This window comes from Onychostruthus taczanowskii, unplaced genomic scaffold, assembly GCF_017590055.1.
Source record: "Onychostruthus taczanowskii isolate IOZ18803 unplaced genomic scaffold, ASM1759005v1 scaffold56, whole genome shotgun sequence".
Taxonomy (NCBI): domain Eukaryota; kingdom Metazoa; phylum Chordata; class Aves; order Passeriformes; family Passeridae; genus Onychostruthus; species Onychostruthus taczanowskii.
Window position 1 is genome coordinate 3887662 of NW_024503235.1, and position 13093 is coordinate 3900754.

At 42.3% G+C, this 13093-nt stretch overlaps 1 protein-coding gene across 1 annotated transcript; it reads left to right on the plus strand.

The window, feature by feature from the left end:
- The first annotated feature begins 74 nt into the window (after positions 1 to 74).
- Positions 75 to 11477, plus strand: ZMPSTE24 (zinc metallopeptidase STE24). Its single transcript, XM_041417335.1, has 10 exons — positions 75 to 230; positions 1395 to 1541; positions 2856 to 2942; positions 3560 to 3676; positions 3984 to 4136; positions 6030 to 6171; positions 6863 to 7023; positions 8400 to 8504; positions 9221 to 9364; positions 9672 to 11477. Exons 1-10 carry the CDS (start codon positions 114 to 116, stop codon positions 9894 to 9896), a joined length of 1398 nt encoding a protein of 465 aa, XP_041273269.1. The 5' UTR covers positions 75 to 113; the 3' UTR covers positions 9897 to 11477.
- The last annotated feature ends 1616 nt before the right edge of the window (positions 11478 to 13093 follow it).

The window sequence follows — 13093 nt, forward strand, 5'->3', positions numbered from 1 at the left end:
CCCAGCCCGGCGCCCGCCGCGGCCGCCCGTCACGGAGCCCAGCCCCGCCCAGCCCCGCCCTCGGTTCCTCCGGCCGCCAGGCGGCGCCGCAGCGTGCGGCGGGTGGAGCGGCCATGGCGCTGGCCGGCGACCTGTGGGCAGAGCTGCCGGCTGAGCGCCGCATCTTCTGCTCCGTCCTGCTCTTCTCGTGGGCCGTCTACCTCTGGGAGGCTTTCCTGGCGCACCGGCAGGTCGGTGGGGCTCTGGCGGGGACGGTCGCTGGTGGGCCGGGGCTGTGCTGGGCCCGGCCCGGTCTCACGTGGAGGGTGGCCGGGGCCGGGGCCGGGGCCGGGGGACGCGGGGTCTGTCACCTGCCTGTGGAGGGCTCGGCCCTGTCCCGGGCCGGCCTGAGTGCGCTGTAGCGGACGGTGGGAACGCTCACAGCGGCGAGTGGGGTGAGCGCGATAGGGTCACGGCGGCTCGGCGCCCCCAGCAGCTCGGTCCTCCTCCCCGGGACAGCTGAGAAAGAGCGGCGTGAGCAAATATGAGGAAACGCGTGAGTTGAAATAGCGGCAGTTTAATCGGTGGAGGAAAGAGGAAGGAAGCGCTGCACAGGCCGTCCTTCAGCATCTCCCCGAGCAGGTGATGCCTGGCAGCCTCCGAGCGATGGCCACCCTGGAAGGCACATCCCTGCTTCTTATTGCAGAATACAACACAGAGGACGGAGTGTCCCTTTGGTCAGGTCCCGGCTGTCGCCTGCCAGCCCCATCTCCACCCCCAGCCTGCCCACCTGGCAGGTTTGGCAGCAGCCGCTCACCGCGGTCTTTGAGCCCTGGGGTCGGGGATTGCAGCCTGATGCCCGCACAGGAGAGAATGTTTTGAAGTGACAAAGGGTAGGAGCTTTTCCTTAAAGAACGGGTAAGTATACTGAAACAAGATAGCTGAGGAAAAAGACTTCTAGTCTTAAAAAATTTCAAGTGGCAAGTTCTCTACTGAAAAGGAAATAGCACCTCGTTTGTGCAGCCACTCCGTAGCTCTGTGTTCTGGTGAAGTCACACGGTTTGTACAGGAGGATCCGGTGTTTGGTTTCAAAATTAGCTTAGCTGTTAACTGTGGTGCGGTAAGTAACATCCTGTGGAAAAATCAGTTTGTGTGATCTGTATTTGAACTATTCTAAATAAGTTGTTAAGCCAGCAGTTCAGTTCCTGGTTACAACATGATAATTATGCTTCAGTTTTATATTTAGAACTTGATAGAAAACCGGAATTTAGGAATAATTGTTCCATTGTGTGTTGTTTTTTCTTTTTAACTTTCTGTGGTGGCCCACGGGATCATTTTATGTGTTATTTTTAGATCTTATTTATCTCCTTTAAAATATTAGGTGTGGACTTGAAGTTTTGTCTTCAATTTTTCAGAGGCGGGTGTACAGAACAACAACACATGTACCACAGGAGCTGGGACAGATCATGGACTCAGAAACATTTGAAAAATCTCGCCTCTATCAGTTGGACAAAAGTACTTTCAGCTTTTGGTCAGGCCTCTATTCAGAGGTTGAGGGCACTGTAAGTACCTTTCATGTGCTATTTTTCATGTACTCAAACTGTGAAGTACTTTGGTTCTTAGTGAACCCATGCAGCTGCACCCTTGGCATTCTGGTGTCATACAGCAAACACTGACATTTATATTCTGGTTTTGTTTGTGGCTGTATTTGCTACACAAAAAGAAGCAATTATTCAGAAAGCATGTAATTTCTTTCTGCATTGCTGAGTCATACTGCACAACTACTGTGTTAGCTTACATTTTAATTATGTTTTATAGTAGTTTCCATTGCAAAATAATTAAGCAGCAAGAGAGTTATTTTAAATTGTTAAAATACAGACCTTTCCCTGTGTTTGGAGGAATGCAACCACTTTCATTTTTAGATAAAATTTAAGTAGAAGGTAAAAAGAGAGAAAAAAAAAAGGTGCAGTTGAAGTGGCTTTCATTTCTCCATTAAGCTTCTAAAAAAGCCAGCAGACTTGCTTTCATCCTTTCCATCTCCTCCTGACACTGAAAATGTACCCTAAGTGTTCGGTTGTAAGAGCAAGCCTTTTCAAAATAAAGAAATAGATAAACCCCTGGTGTCATCAATATTGGAAGGCTGCTTGCTTGAAAACTGATTTTATATGTAGTGATGCATCACTTGCTAAGAAAGCAAACATGAGATATTTACAAGTTGAGCTGTGTGAGAAGTGCTGCCAGGCCTGGCTGTGAGCTGCAGGGAGCACTTGCCTCAGTAGCTCTGGCTTGGGCATTTCTCTGGTGGTGGTGTACCCCAGGTGTTCACTCCCTGTTCCTGGGCAGCAGTGTGTCAGGAGACACTGGGAGCAGGCACAAGGAGGAGACCATGAAGCTTTCTTCAACATGGCTGTAGCAACTCCAGTACTGAAAGTGAAACTGGGGTTTTCTCTGGGCAGGGAACTCAGGTGAACCTCCAGGAGAGGAGGGCAGCTCCTCTTCAAGAGGAGAGGCTGCAATATGAATGTGTGTGTGGTTGTACAACCCCAGGGCACACGAGCTTTAAGGTCTTCTGAAGATATACCTTATGTCTGAACCAGACAGCAGCAAAGTGTACAGAAAATAGGCTTGCAAATATGCTAGTATTTCACAGGAAAAAAAATTAATTACCTGCTCTCTACTTCTGTAAAGTAAAAATTAATTAATGCCAGATATTCCAGGGTTGTTTTACAACTGTTAAGATTAGAGGGATGGCAAAAAGCTAATTATAAAACTTGTCTTATTCACCCTTAAAAGGTTCTTATCATGCTGAAATGTTAGTAGACTAAGATGAGAGTGTGTTTCATACTGCCTCTGTGGTATGTGGTTTTGTTTTTAAGATGATTCTCCTCTGTGGAGGAATTCCTTTTCTATGGAAACTGTCTGGTCAGATCTCTGGTCGTGCTGGGTTTGGACCAGAATATGAGGTAAGTAGGCTTTAAATTCCTGTGAAAGTGTTTGATCCCTACTGCAATAATTATTTTTAAATTGGTATTTAGTTAAAAGTGAGATTTAGCTAACCTGTAATACAGTAAAAATAACAGATATTTTCTGGTGCACACAATGACTCTGTGATTCTGAGAACTGTTAACAGTAAATTAGCTTGCTTTTAAATTAGCTTAATAATTAAAACAGTCTTATGTATTAAAAGCAAAGTCTGGTGTCTGCTTGAGTCAAATGAGGTGGTGAGCTGAGTTTTTGGGAGCTCTTTATTTGGGCGTTTTCTTTTTACTAATCCTAGAATTGATCTACCTGCACACTAAAAGGGTAAGAAATTGGAGTCTACTGGTTATGTTACCTTTGTGCTGTGGATGAGGCATGTATCCAAATTTGTGTTCCATATCCTTAGTAAGCTATTATAGTGAGCAATAATTAGTCATCATGAACAAGTTAATTCTGTGAATTTATCTAGCGTCATCTTCTAACCAGTTTCAGTTAAACCACTGACCTAAAAGCCATTTTTAACACCCAGAATATTTGTTGGTATGGGTCAGTAAATATCAGGTGGTTTTGATACCAGGTTTTGTTTTGTTTTGTTTTTTAGATTGTTCAGTCATTGGTATTTCTGCTGCTTGCAACACTCTTCAGTGCAGTGACTGGTCTCCCATGGAGTTTATATAATACATTTGTCATAGAAGAGAAACATGGCTTCAATCAACAGGTATTGCAGAAAGCACTTGTGCTGACCAAATTGGTCAGATTGTTAGATAGACTGTCCTTTAATGAATGTGCAACCCAAAATAATGGTTTGGGTCAGGACTTACTAAGGAAGAGTGCATGTGCATGGGCTTGAGTCTATGTAAATGTAAGGAGCTACTAGGAGAGCTCCTTTTTGACTTACTCTGCTTTTCTTATGGCACTGGCATTGCTGTTTTGCCCTTTGTCTTACCTGAAGGGATCAGTTCACTAACCAGGGTGGCTGAATATTTACATTGAGGTCACTGATCCCATTTATCCTTTCTTTGCAGACGCTGGGATTTTTTTTTAAGGATGCTATCAAGAAGTTTGTTGTGACTCAGTGTATTCTGTTGCCAGTGACATCCCTTCTGCTTTACATTATTAAAATAGGGGGAGACTACTTTTTTATCTATGCCTGGCTCTTCACGTTAGTTGTTTCCTTGGTGAGTATGAGAGGATATTTGGGTTTCTTCCAGACTCCTGCTTACTGGCATGGCTCAGCATGCTGAATGCAACTGACAGGAAATGAAGAAAAACCTAAATCTCCTGTGAATTTTAATGTCTACAAACTTTAACAGAGTGTCTTGCTCTCAATGTACTTGTTCAGGAATAATGGCTCATATTAGTTGTCCACATTAATGTCATAGATAGCTAATCTATTTAATATTGGAGTATCTTAATCAATTGAAAGAGAAGCAGTGATAAAGCTTTAGAATAGGTACTGGAAATACAGCACTATGTGGTGATCTGTTTTCCATTCTCCTGAATGTAGAGGTTAGAACCAGAACAGATGCAGCTGGAGCCACATTCCTCTCTCTCACTTTCCTATCACAAACTAGTATTTTATGTTTGCTCTGCCTGTGCCTCCCCGTTGAGCTGTCCACATAGATTTTGTCCTGAGGTTCTACAGATAATTTAGAACCTGGTATAACAGGGGTTGGTCTGTCTTTAATACTACAAAAACTAGAAAATAAAACATCTTGGCAGAGCTGCAAACTGCTGTATTGAAAGAACATTTTCCTGGCTCACTCTTGTCCTCTGAGCCCCCTCCACCCCTGAGGGTTAAGTGCATGCTTAAACAATGGTGTGTTGCCACCTCACTGCAACTTCATAGGGTTTCAGGCCTTAATGTGTTTGAACAGCCTTTGACGTGCAAAGTCATCCTAACAGGTATTGGATTTACCCTTTAGAATCTGGTTTTGGAAAAAATTCCAGTTCCATAACTCTGTAATCAGAGTTAGAGTTGCATCCTCCTACTAGTTTGTTATGCCTGCTGATACCAAGGCATTACACAAAGATCTGAGATAAAACCTGAAAATTCGGCCCCACATGCTGTATGGTCTGAAACAGTAGTCTGGACTGAAAAGGTGATTTATACTCTATGAAATAACCTCCTGCACCTTCTGCAAAGGTTTAAGTTCCTAAAAATTACAGTAACAAAACTTACTTTAGTGGTGTTTCATATCGATGCCCTCACTTCTTGTGCCTTTGCAAAAGTCAGTTTTTCTGATTTTCAATTTCATTGGACTTTTTCAGCAGTGCATATACTGTCAAAAGTCCAGGTACTTGTTTTCAGTGAAATAAAATGTATCAAGATAGTTTTGAATTTAATGTTGATGTCCATTTGCCTCTCATGTCCTGTTCCTTTTTCGCTAACCAGAATTTAAACTTATAAAACAAATAAATAAAAATAATTTTGTGCTGTGAGGAAAGGGAGTTCAGCTTGCCTTTCCATCATTATGCTAGTGCTGGCTTTCTCAACTGGGCTGCAGCTGATGCCAGTTTGAAGAGATGCAGGTGCACTGTAGTGATGTTTTTAGGTCAAGGCTATTAGTCATTGTGGAGCCAGAGGCATCAGGCAGACAATTGCCTCAGTCTGCAGACAGTTGGGAGACAGAAAGAAAACAGGGGACATGAAATTCCTTTCCTCTTTTTAGACAGCTGTTTTGCAAGTTACCAGGAATTAGTCCCACTTTTTCTGTCTCTTGGTTCCTTCATCTCTTCAGCTGAGTATGAAACACTTCAGAGCTTTCTAGGATTGGTGGAAGTGACAGCCTTTCACTGAGCCCCCTACTCCCAGAGGCCTTGTCTTCTGCACTGTTCACACCAGTTCTGCTCAGGTGTGTAGGTGGTTTGTGCACAGTTTGCTGAACTGTGGACTGGCCACCAGGCAAGGCAACCCATAGAGAGCCTGCCTGTAGATCCCACTTCACACAGGACTCTGCTTTATCAAGTGTTTTTTTCTGAAATTGTGCCCTCTTTTTGAACTTTTTGCTCCACCTTTAGTGCTAAACAGGTTTGCATGCCCTGTTCTTAATATCTGCATGTGTTTGCAGGTGCTTGTTACAATCTATGCAGACTATATTGCACCTTTGTTTGATAAATTCATTCCGCTTCCGGAGGGAGAGCTCAAGCAACAAATTGAAACAATGGCAAAGAGCATTGACTTCCCATTGACTAAGGTGTATGTAGTTGAAGGTGAGGTTTTGTGATTTTTTTTTAATAAAAAGGTTTTGTAGTTGTAAATTTGTGGGGTTTTAGCATTGATTGTGAATGCTGTAGTAGGGCAGTTGATTGCATTGCGCAGATACTGCAGTGCTTGCCAATGTCTGTAGCATTTTCCTGGTCTTTTTCCTGAAGCTCAGTGCACAGCCTGAACTCACCTTCTGGTTGGAAGTATTTTCCTGGGGCTGTGGAATGGAAATACACAGCTTAGCCAGGAGTGGAAGCACAAAAGTAGTCAAGATTATCATTTTAGAACTATGAAACAAAGGGAATAACTGTTTCCATTCACCTTTGCTGGCACGTTTGAAAAAATTCTACATAATTTGGCACAGGTTCTTTGCCTGGAGCAGTGTCAATTCAGAATGCTCTTTCCACTCTAAATCTGAAATTGCAATAGGATTAGCTTTTCTTCTTGGACATTAGATGTTCACGACTGCTCTTAGGGTTTTAGTGCTTTTAGTGATTGCACACTACATTTCTCTATTAGAGACATCAGTACTTAGACATTAGAATATGCTTCAGCTTCCAAACAGATCTGCTTCAGTTTGTCTACAGTTCATTTGGGGACTTTGAGAATTCCTGTGGAAAAATCTGATGTGTCATGCTGTGCAGGCTTCAGTGCATGGGATTATTCAGATCATGGTGTTTAAATTTTCCCCATCAGGTTCTAAGCGTTCTTCCCACAGCAATGCTTATTTCTATGGATTCTTCAAGAATAAGCGGATAGTACTCTTTGACACACTCCTGGAAGACTATTCTGCTTTGAACAAAGAACCAGCAGAAGGAGAAGATGGTGAAAATGAAGAAGCAAAGTCTAAAACCAAAGTGAGTTTGTCTTTCATTGTGTTGTTTATATTGACTTCTTGGTGAGATAGTCCCTTGTTTTTTCTAATGTATTTTAAAGATCTTGAGTAAGTTGCTAAAACCCAAACCCTGATGATTTCAACACCAACGTATGCCTCGTTTGCTATTGGAATTTCTGGGGCTGTGTGAGTTGTGCAGATAGCAGCAGAGACTGTAAAAATCCACATGGGCTTTAGCAAAACGTTAGTTCCCTGCATGTAAAAACTAGACCTTCCCTATAATTCTTTGAATAAGGGACCTGTTCAGGGCTTTAGCTCATCTTCTCTTGGGACTGCCATACCAAAGGTTCCCTTTGAAGGAAATACTTTTAATTCTTAGTGTGTCATTTGTGTGCCTTTTACTGCATGCAGAGATTTCGGTGCAGGGGGACAGACAGATTGCACATGTGCATCCTCCCATGCTCTGGTCAAGAACATGATGCTGGCCTGGCTCTGGCCTGTCCTTTGACGTGCAGCTGCACATCTTGAGTCTGCTGGAACAGCTTGTGGCCTCAGAAGAGTATGGAAATGACTAAAGCTAATACAATACTCTCTGAATAACCTGAAGGAATTATTCTGAGAAAAACAAAAGGCCTTGTGCAGCCTAAGGTTAGGCCACTGTCTAGATTGTTGTTCAGTCCAGCTTCTGTTCCTTGACGCCATGTTAGTGGTGCCCAGGGCTTTGTTTGGCAAATTCTGCAGAAGTGAGTGGTGAGAGGAGGGGATGTTGAGCTCACCTGATCTAGCCATAATGAGAGTGTGTTCCATTTCAACAGGTTCTTCAGCCTTTGTGTTTGCTTCTGACTTGCTAATGGAACTTTGAAGGTGCAGGTGTCCCTCCTAATTATAGCTTTAAGGTGTGTCATAGGGCTTTTTGAAGAGGACAGTTCCTTTTAAAAGGACAGTACTGCCTGGGAGGAAGGCTACATGTTGAATGTTGAAGGAAAGTAGGAACAGGGCTTTGCTCTCAATTCTCCTCTGAAAGTGTGCAGCTCTGAATACCTGTTTCCAGTGTCATGCTTTGCTTGAGTAAAGAAACAGGATGAGAAGGGATAGGAAAGTGTTTGGAAGGCAAATCTTCCAGTGTTCTTTCAGGTTTGCATCAGCATGTCTGCATACATAGAAATAAGAGAACACCACCTTGTAGTAGAAATCTTCTTAATATTAAAAGGTTATATTTATGTAAGTATCTTCATGAAAAAGGCTCAGCAAGAAATTGTATGTGTGTTTCTGGTATTACAAGGGAATGGCCTGATCTAGGGACACGTAAGTGATCAAGAAAAAAAACAAATTAGTAAGAAAATCATTTGGTTGTGTTCAGACATACCTGATAATACTTCTGCTTTGCTATTCCCTCAGAATAAGAAACAAGGATGTAAAAATGAAGAAGTTCTGGCTGTACTTGGTCATGAATTGGGTCACTGGAAACTAGGTCATACTGTCAAAAATATAATCATCAGCCAGGTAAGTTATTGGTAACTGGCTTTTTTTTTTTTTTTTTTTTTTTCCCCTGGAGCATCTGTAATTATAGCTGTTTCCAAATGCCCTCTTCCAGATTTGTTAGTGTACATTCACCTAGTACACTTACACTGTGTGACAGGAAGTTGCTCTGGATCACAGCCATCCTTCTTTTCTGTTCTGTGTGTTTCAATAACAAGCAATATTCTGGCACTTTCTATTTTACTCTAAAAAGACCAAAAAACCACTTGGATAGCTAATCACCCCCTCTAGAAAACTTGGTAAGGCGTGGTCCTGCCTCTTGGCTCTGAAAAGCCAGGCAAGCAGTGTTTGTACAGAACGCTGCACAGCTTGGATGGAAGCACAGATTGTTTCCAGGAACAGAAGTACAACACAGCACAGACACATTTTGTTTGGTTTTAAACTTCTCAGATCCTACACTTAATTCCGAGGAGATGGGTTCTGTCCTGTACTCCCTCCTCTCTTCTCTGCTTGCTTCATCTCCCTTCATTGTTTGTTTTTTGCTCACTGGCAGAAAATAGTGCTGTTTCTACTGCTGTATTTTCAGAAAGCAGGTAAAAACCAACTGTTTGTTCCTCTCTGTGCATTAGTTCAAAAGTAATCTACTTGTTTTTTTTTTACAGTGGCATCCATGTGCAAATCTATAATGTGTTGTTATGTAATGACTTATCTTAATCAAGAATATTTTTTCTTTTCTCCAGATGAATTCCTTCCTTTGCTTCTTCTTGTTTGCTGTGCTAATTGGTCAGAAAGAACTCTTTGCTGCATTTGGTTTTTATGACACCCAGCCTACCTTGATAGGCTTGATGATTATTTTCCAGTTCATTTTTTCACCTTACAATGAGGTAAATTGTTTTCAAGACATAAACTCTGAAGTATCATCCTATTTAAATAATGATTCTGTTTTGTCAGGGAAAGTTTGACTTTCTAGGGGCTGTGTTGGGTGTCTCATTTTGATAATCAGGCTTAGTGCTGCATGTTGGGCAGCACTCCCAGTTTCAGGTGTGGCTTGGATAAAGCTTAGTGAGATCAGTCTGCAGCCACAGCCATGTGTGGGATGTGGGAAGCTAGATGTGGTGGTATTTACTGGCACTGAAGGAATTTGCAGACAGCTGAATTTTAAAATAATTTTTAATACATTTCTCTCCACAGGTTCTCTCATTTTGTTTGACAGTATTAAGCCGACGATTTGAGTTTCAAGCAGATGCATTTGCCAAGGAACTTGGGAAGGCTAAAGACCTATATTCTGCTTTGATCAAGCTAAACAAAGATAATTTAGGATTCCCTGTTTCTGACTGGATTTTTTCAATGTGGCATTACTCCCACCCACCCCTTTTAGAAAGACTTCAGGCCTTGAAAGATGCAAAGCAAGAGTGACAGCAATGATTGCTGGTTCAGAGACAGTGCTTCCATCTCAGAAGCAAAGTTCAGAGCTGCTTTTTAATTTTTTTTTTAAATGGATAATGCAAATTAAGTGCGCTGTTAACAGCACCACAGATCTGAGTATCCTGAAACAGGTGTTAAATTATAAATGACTTATTTTTAACCAAAACAAAACTGTGGAACTTAATTTAGAAAAAGTGCTGGGTGAAGACCTTCCCCCCCACCCGCCACACTGACTTTTATTTCCATATCATAGTATAGACTTATAAAGGGAGGAAAACAAGTGTAGACTTCAAAGCACCTTTTTCTTCACTTTGTGTATGCCTTGAACATTGCTTTTGATCCTTTTTCTATTCTCAGCATTTTGTGAACCTTCCCAGTCTCACCCTCTTCACAGTGAAGAGGCTTTGGGTGACTTGATTTCCTGTATAATGATACTTGTGCTTGCCAGTGTGTTTTAAAAAGCTGAATGCAGCTGCAGGCTTCTCTCCTGCATTCATGTCTGTCAGAATGAAAAATGCTGCTTAATAAAACCTTCTTTCTCTGAGGTGTGGGAAGAAGGATGAATTATAGCTGAGGATATGTACCATGTCTTCCTTGAAAATTAGCATTATTATTTAGTAGCATTATAGTGGGATTAGGCTGCTCCTATTGCCCCAGGGCTGCTGGGGGTATGGAAGGATGTTACAGAGAATCAGAATGGGACCCACGTATTTGAGAAAATTACTGATTCTCTCTTGTTCTCCCTTTTTCCATGTCTCAGTTCCTCCATTTCTGTTGTACTTTGCCTAGATTTCTTGTGTATATGGAAGTGTCCAGTTGCTCAGCCAGTGTATTAAAGCCACGCTTTCATTCTGAGGGGGCTTATCCTCCATTCCATTGAGGGTTTTTCATTAATATGAATCCAGCTGAAATAGTAGCTGAACTTATTCTTCATCATTGTTCTTATACATAAAAATTCTCACGTATAAAAAGCCCAGGAAAGTTTGCCCACATCAGTTACTGAAGAAAAAAATGGGTAAACCTGGAAATGGCTTCAGCATTGATTATCTCAGACTTTTCTGATGAAAAATAGGATTATATTTACTTTTGTTGAAGTAAAAATAAAAGTAAGATATAAGTTTGCATGTGCATACAAATGTTTTAACCAGCGTGAATATACAAACTCCATATAAAAATCAGATTTTCTATCTCTGTAGTAAATTAAAAAGTTCTGCTCAGCTCTGTACAAACAGAGAAGTCATCAAAGCAAATTGTCATTGTTTCACGTGTCAGAATGCTCTCATATATTTTATTGTTAGCTTACATTTGTTTTTCTGATCATAGGGAAAAATGCCTTATAAGATGATGGGCACAATAATGTCTTGGGTGAAACAAGATGTTGCTGAAAGCCCTTTGTATGCCTTATTCTAATTGTGTTTATACCCCAGCAAATATGGAGCTAAGCTATAGATATGGATTTAGGAGACAGTTTTACAAATCTGGAGAGCCTATGTTTGTCATGTGAACTGTATTTAATAAAAGGCCCTCAAAAATAAAAGCATTAAGTTGAATCTGTCAATTCAGAAGAATAAATAGTGTATCAAGTTTTGAATGAGCTGTTGGCTAGTGTAAAGCTATGGAAAACATGTTAAGTGTGCTTTAAGAAAATCATCTGTCTCATCCATTAGGTAATAATTATATGCAAAAATTAATTTTCTGGCTATTTTAGAAATTTGGGTAAATGCAAACAAAATGAGATTAAAGTGTGAAGATGAAGGAAATGTCAGTTGCTATGGAAGCATGAAATACTTAAAAACACCTAGGTGAAGATAGCAATTGCCTGTTACTTCCTTTTCTCCCCATCAGTGTTTAGTTATCTCTGCAGGTCTTCTAGCTGGATTTCATATATAACTACTGAACAAGGTTTCAGGGTTGGTTCCATTCTGCCCCAGTTGCTTCTCAGCTCTGCAATTGTCAGTGTGTGCTGCTGAGCTGCTACCTGCCCACATTTCTACTGGGCACCTGGAGTGCATCAGCTACATCTTGCAGACCTTCTACAGCCTCAATTTGCTTCCTGTCTCCCTGAGAATAGTCTAAATTACACCTAAATCTTCCTGTGCAACCTTTGCCTCCCCAGGTGCCTAAATGCTCCCACAGTGTCTGCACAGCCGTGTGATAAGCCTGCACCAGCTTCATGACAAAGTAAGGGTGCTTAAGAGCAGCCACCATCCTTTCCAGGGAGTGACCAGTTTTAAAGAAAGAGGCAAGAAAATTAGCAAGCATGCATTTAGTTTTCAGTTACCTCTAGCAAATATTCTTCAGATACTCAAGGGAACCCAGAGCAGAACGTCTCTGCCTTCTGTGGGACTGCTGGACATTCATCAGCAGTCCTGTCCAAAGGCTGGAGCTTCAGCTTCTGTTTCCTGCCTTAGCAGCTTTTTCTGTTGGTCTAAGTAGAAACCTGAGAGAAGACATGCTGAGGAAAAGCAGACCTTGAAAGGTGCCAGAAGGACTAAAATGGAATCCTTTGTGAATGTGAAGCTTGATGTGTTTTGGTAATGTATGCTGGCAGCCCAGAGCCCCATGTGCCCTGGGCTGATCCCCAGCAGGGATGGGCAGGACAGGGGAGGGGATTCTGCCCCTCTGCTCTGCTGGGGTGAGACCCCATCTGCAGAGCTGCCTGCAGCTCTGGCAGCCCCTATACAAGAAAAGCCTGCTGGAATGAATCCAGGGGAGGCCACAGAGATGTTCTCCCCACAGAGATGTTGGAGCCCCTCTGCTCTGGAGACAGGCTGGGAGAGCTGGGGGTGTTCACCTGGAGAAGGCTCCAGGGAGACCTTACAGCCCTTCCAGGATGTAAAGGGGCTGCAAGAGAGCTGAGAGGGACTTTGGTCAAGAGCCTAGAGTGACAGGACAGGCAGGGATGTCTTTAAGCTGAAGGAAGGTAGATTTAGATCAGATACTATGAAGAAATTCTTTACTGAGGGATAACTGGCAGTTTGCTCAGTGAAGCTGTGGCTGCCCATCCCTGAAAGTGACCAGGTTGGACAGGGCTTGGAGCAATCTGGTCTAGAGGCAGGTGTCCTTGCCCATGCTTTCAGATGATCTTTAAGGTCCCTTCCAATCCAAACCATTCTGTGATGAAATAGACATAAACGTGGCCCTTTCAAAGCGTTTCAAGGGCCTCCATTTGCTCACACGGGACTGTT

Coding starts and splice junctions, on each gene's coding strand:
- ZMPSTE24 (XM_041417335.1), top strand. CDS start 114: ATGGCGCTGGCCGGCGACCTGTGGGCAGAGCTGCCGGCTGAGCGCCGC. Junction 231..1,394: donor CTTTCCTGGCGCACCGGCAG/GTCGGTGGGGCT, acceptor TCAATTTTTCAG/AGGCGGGTGTACAGAACAAC. Junction 1,542..2,855: donor ATTCAGAGGTTGAGGGCACT/GTAAGTACCTTT, acceptor TTTGTTTTTAAG/ATGATTCTCCTCTGTGGAGG.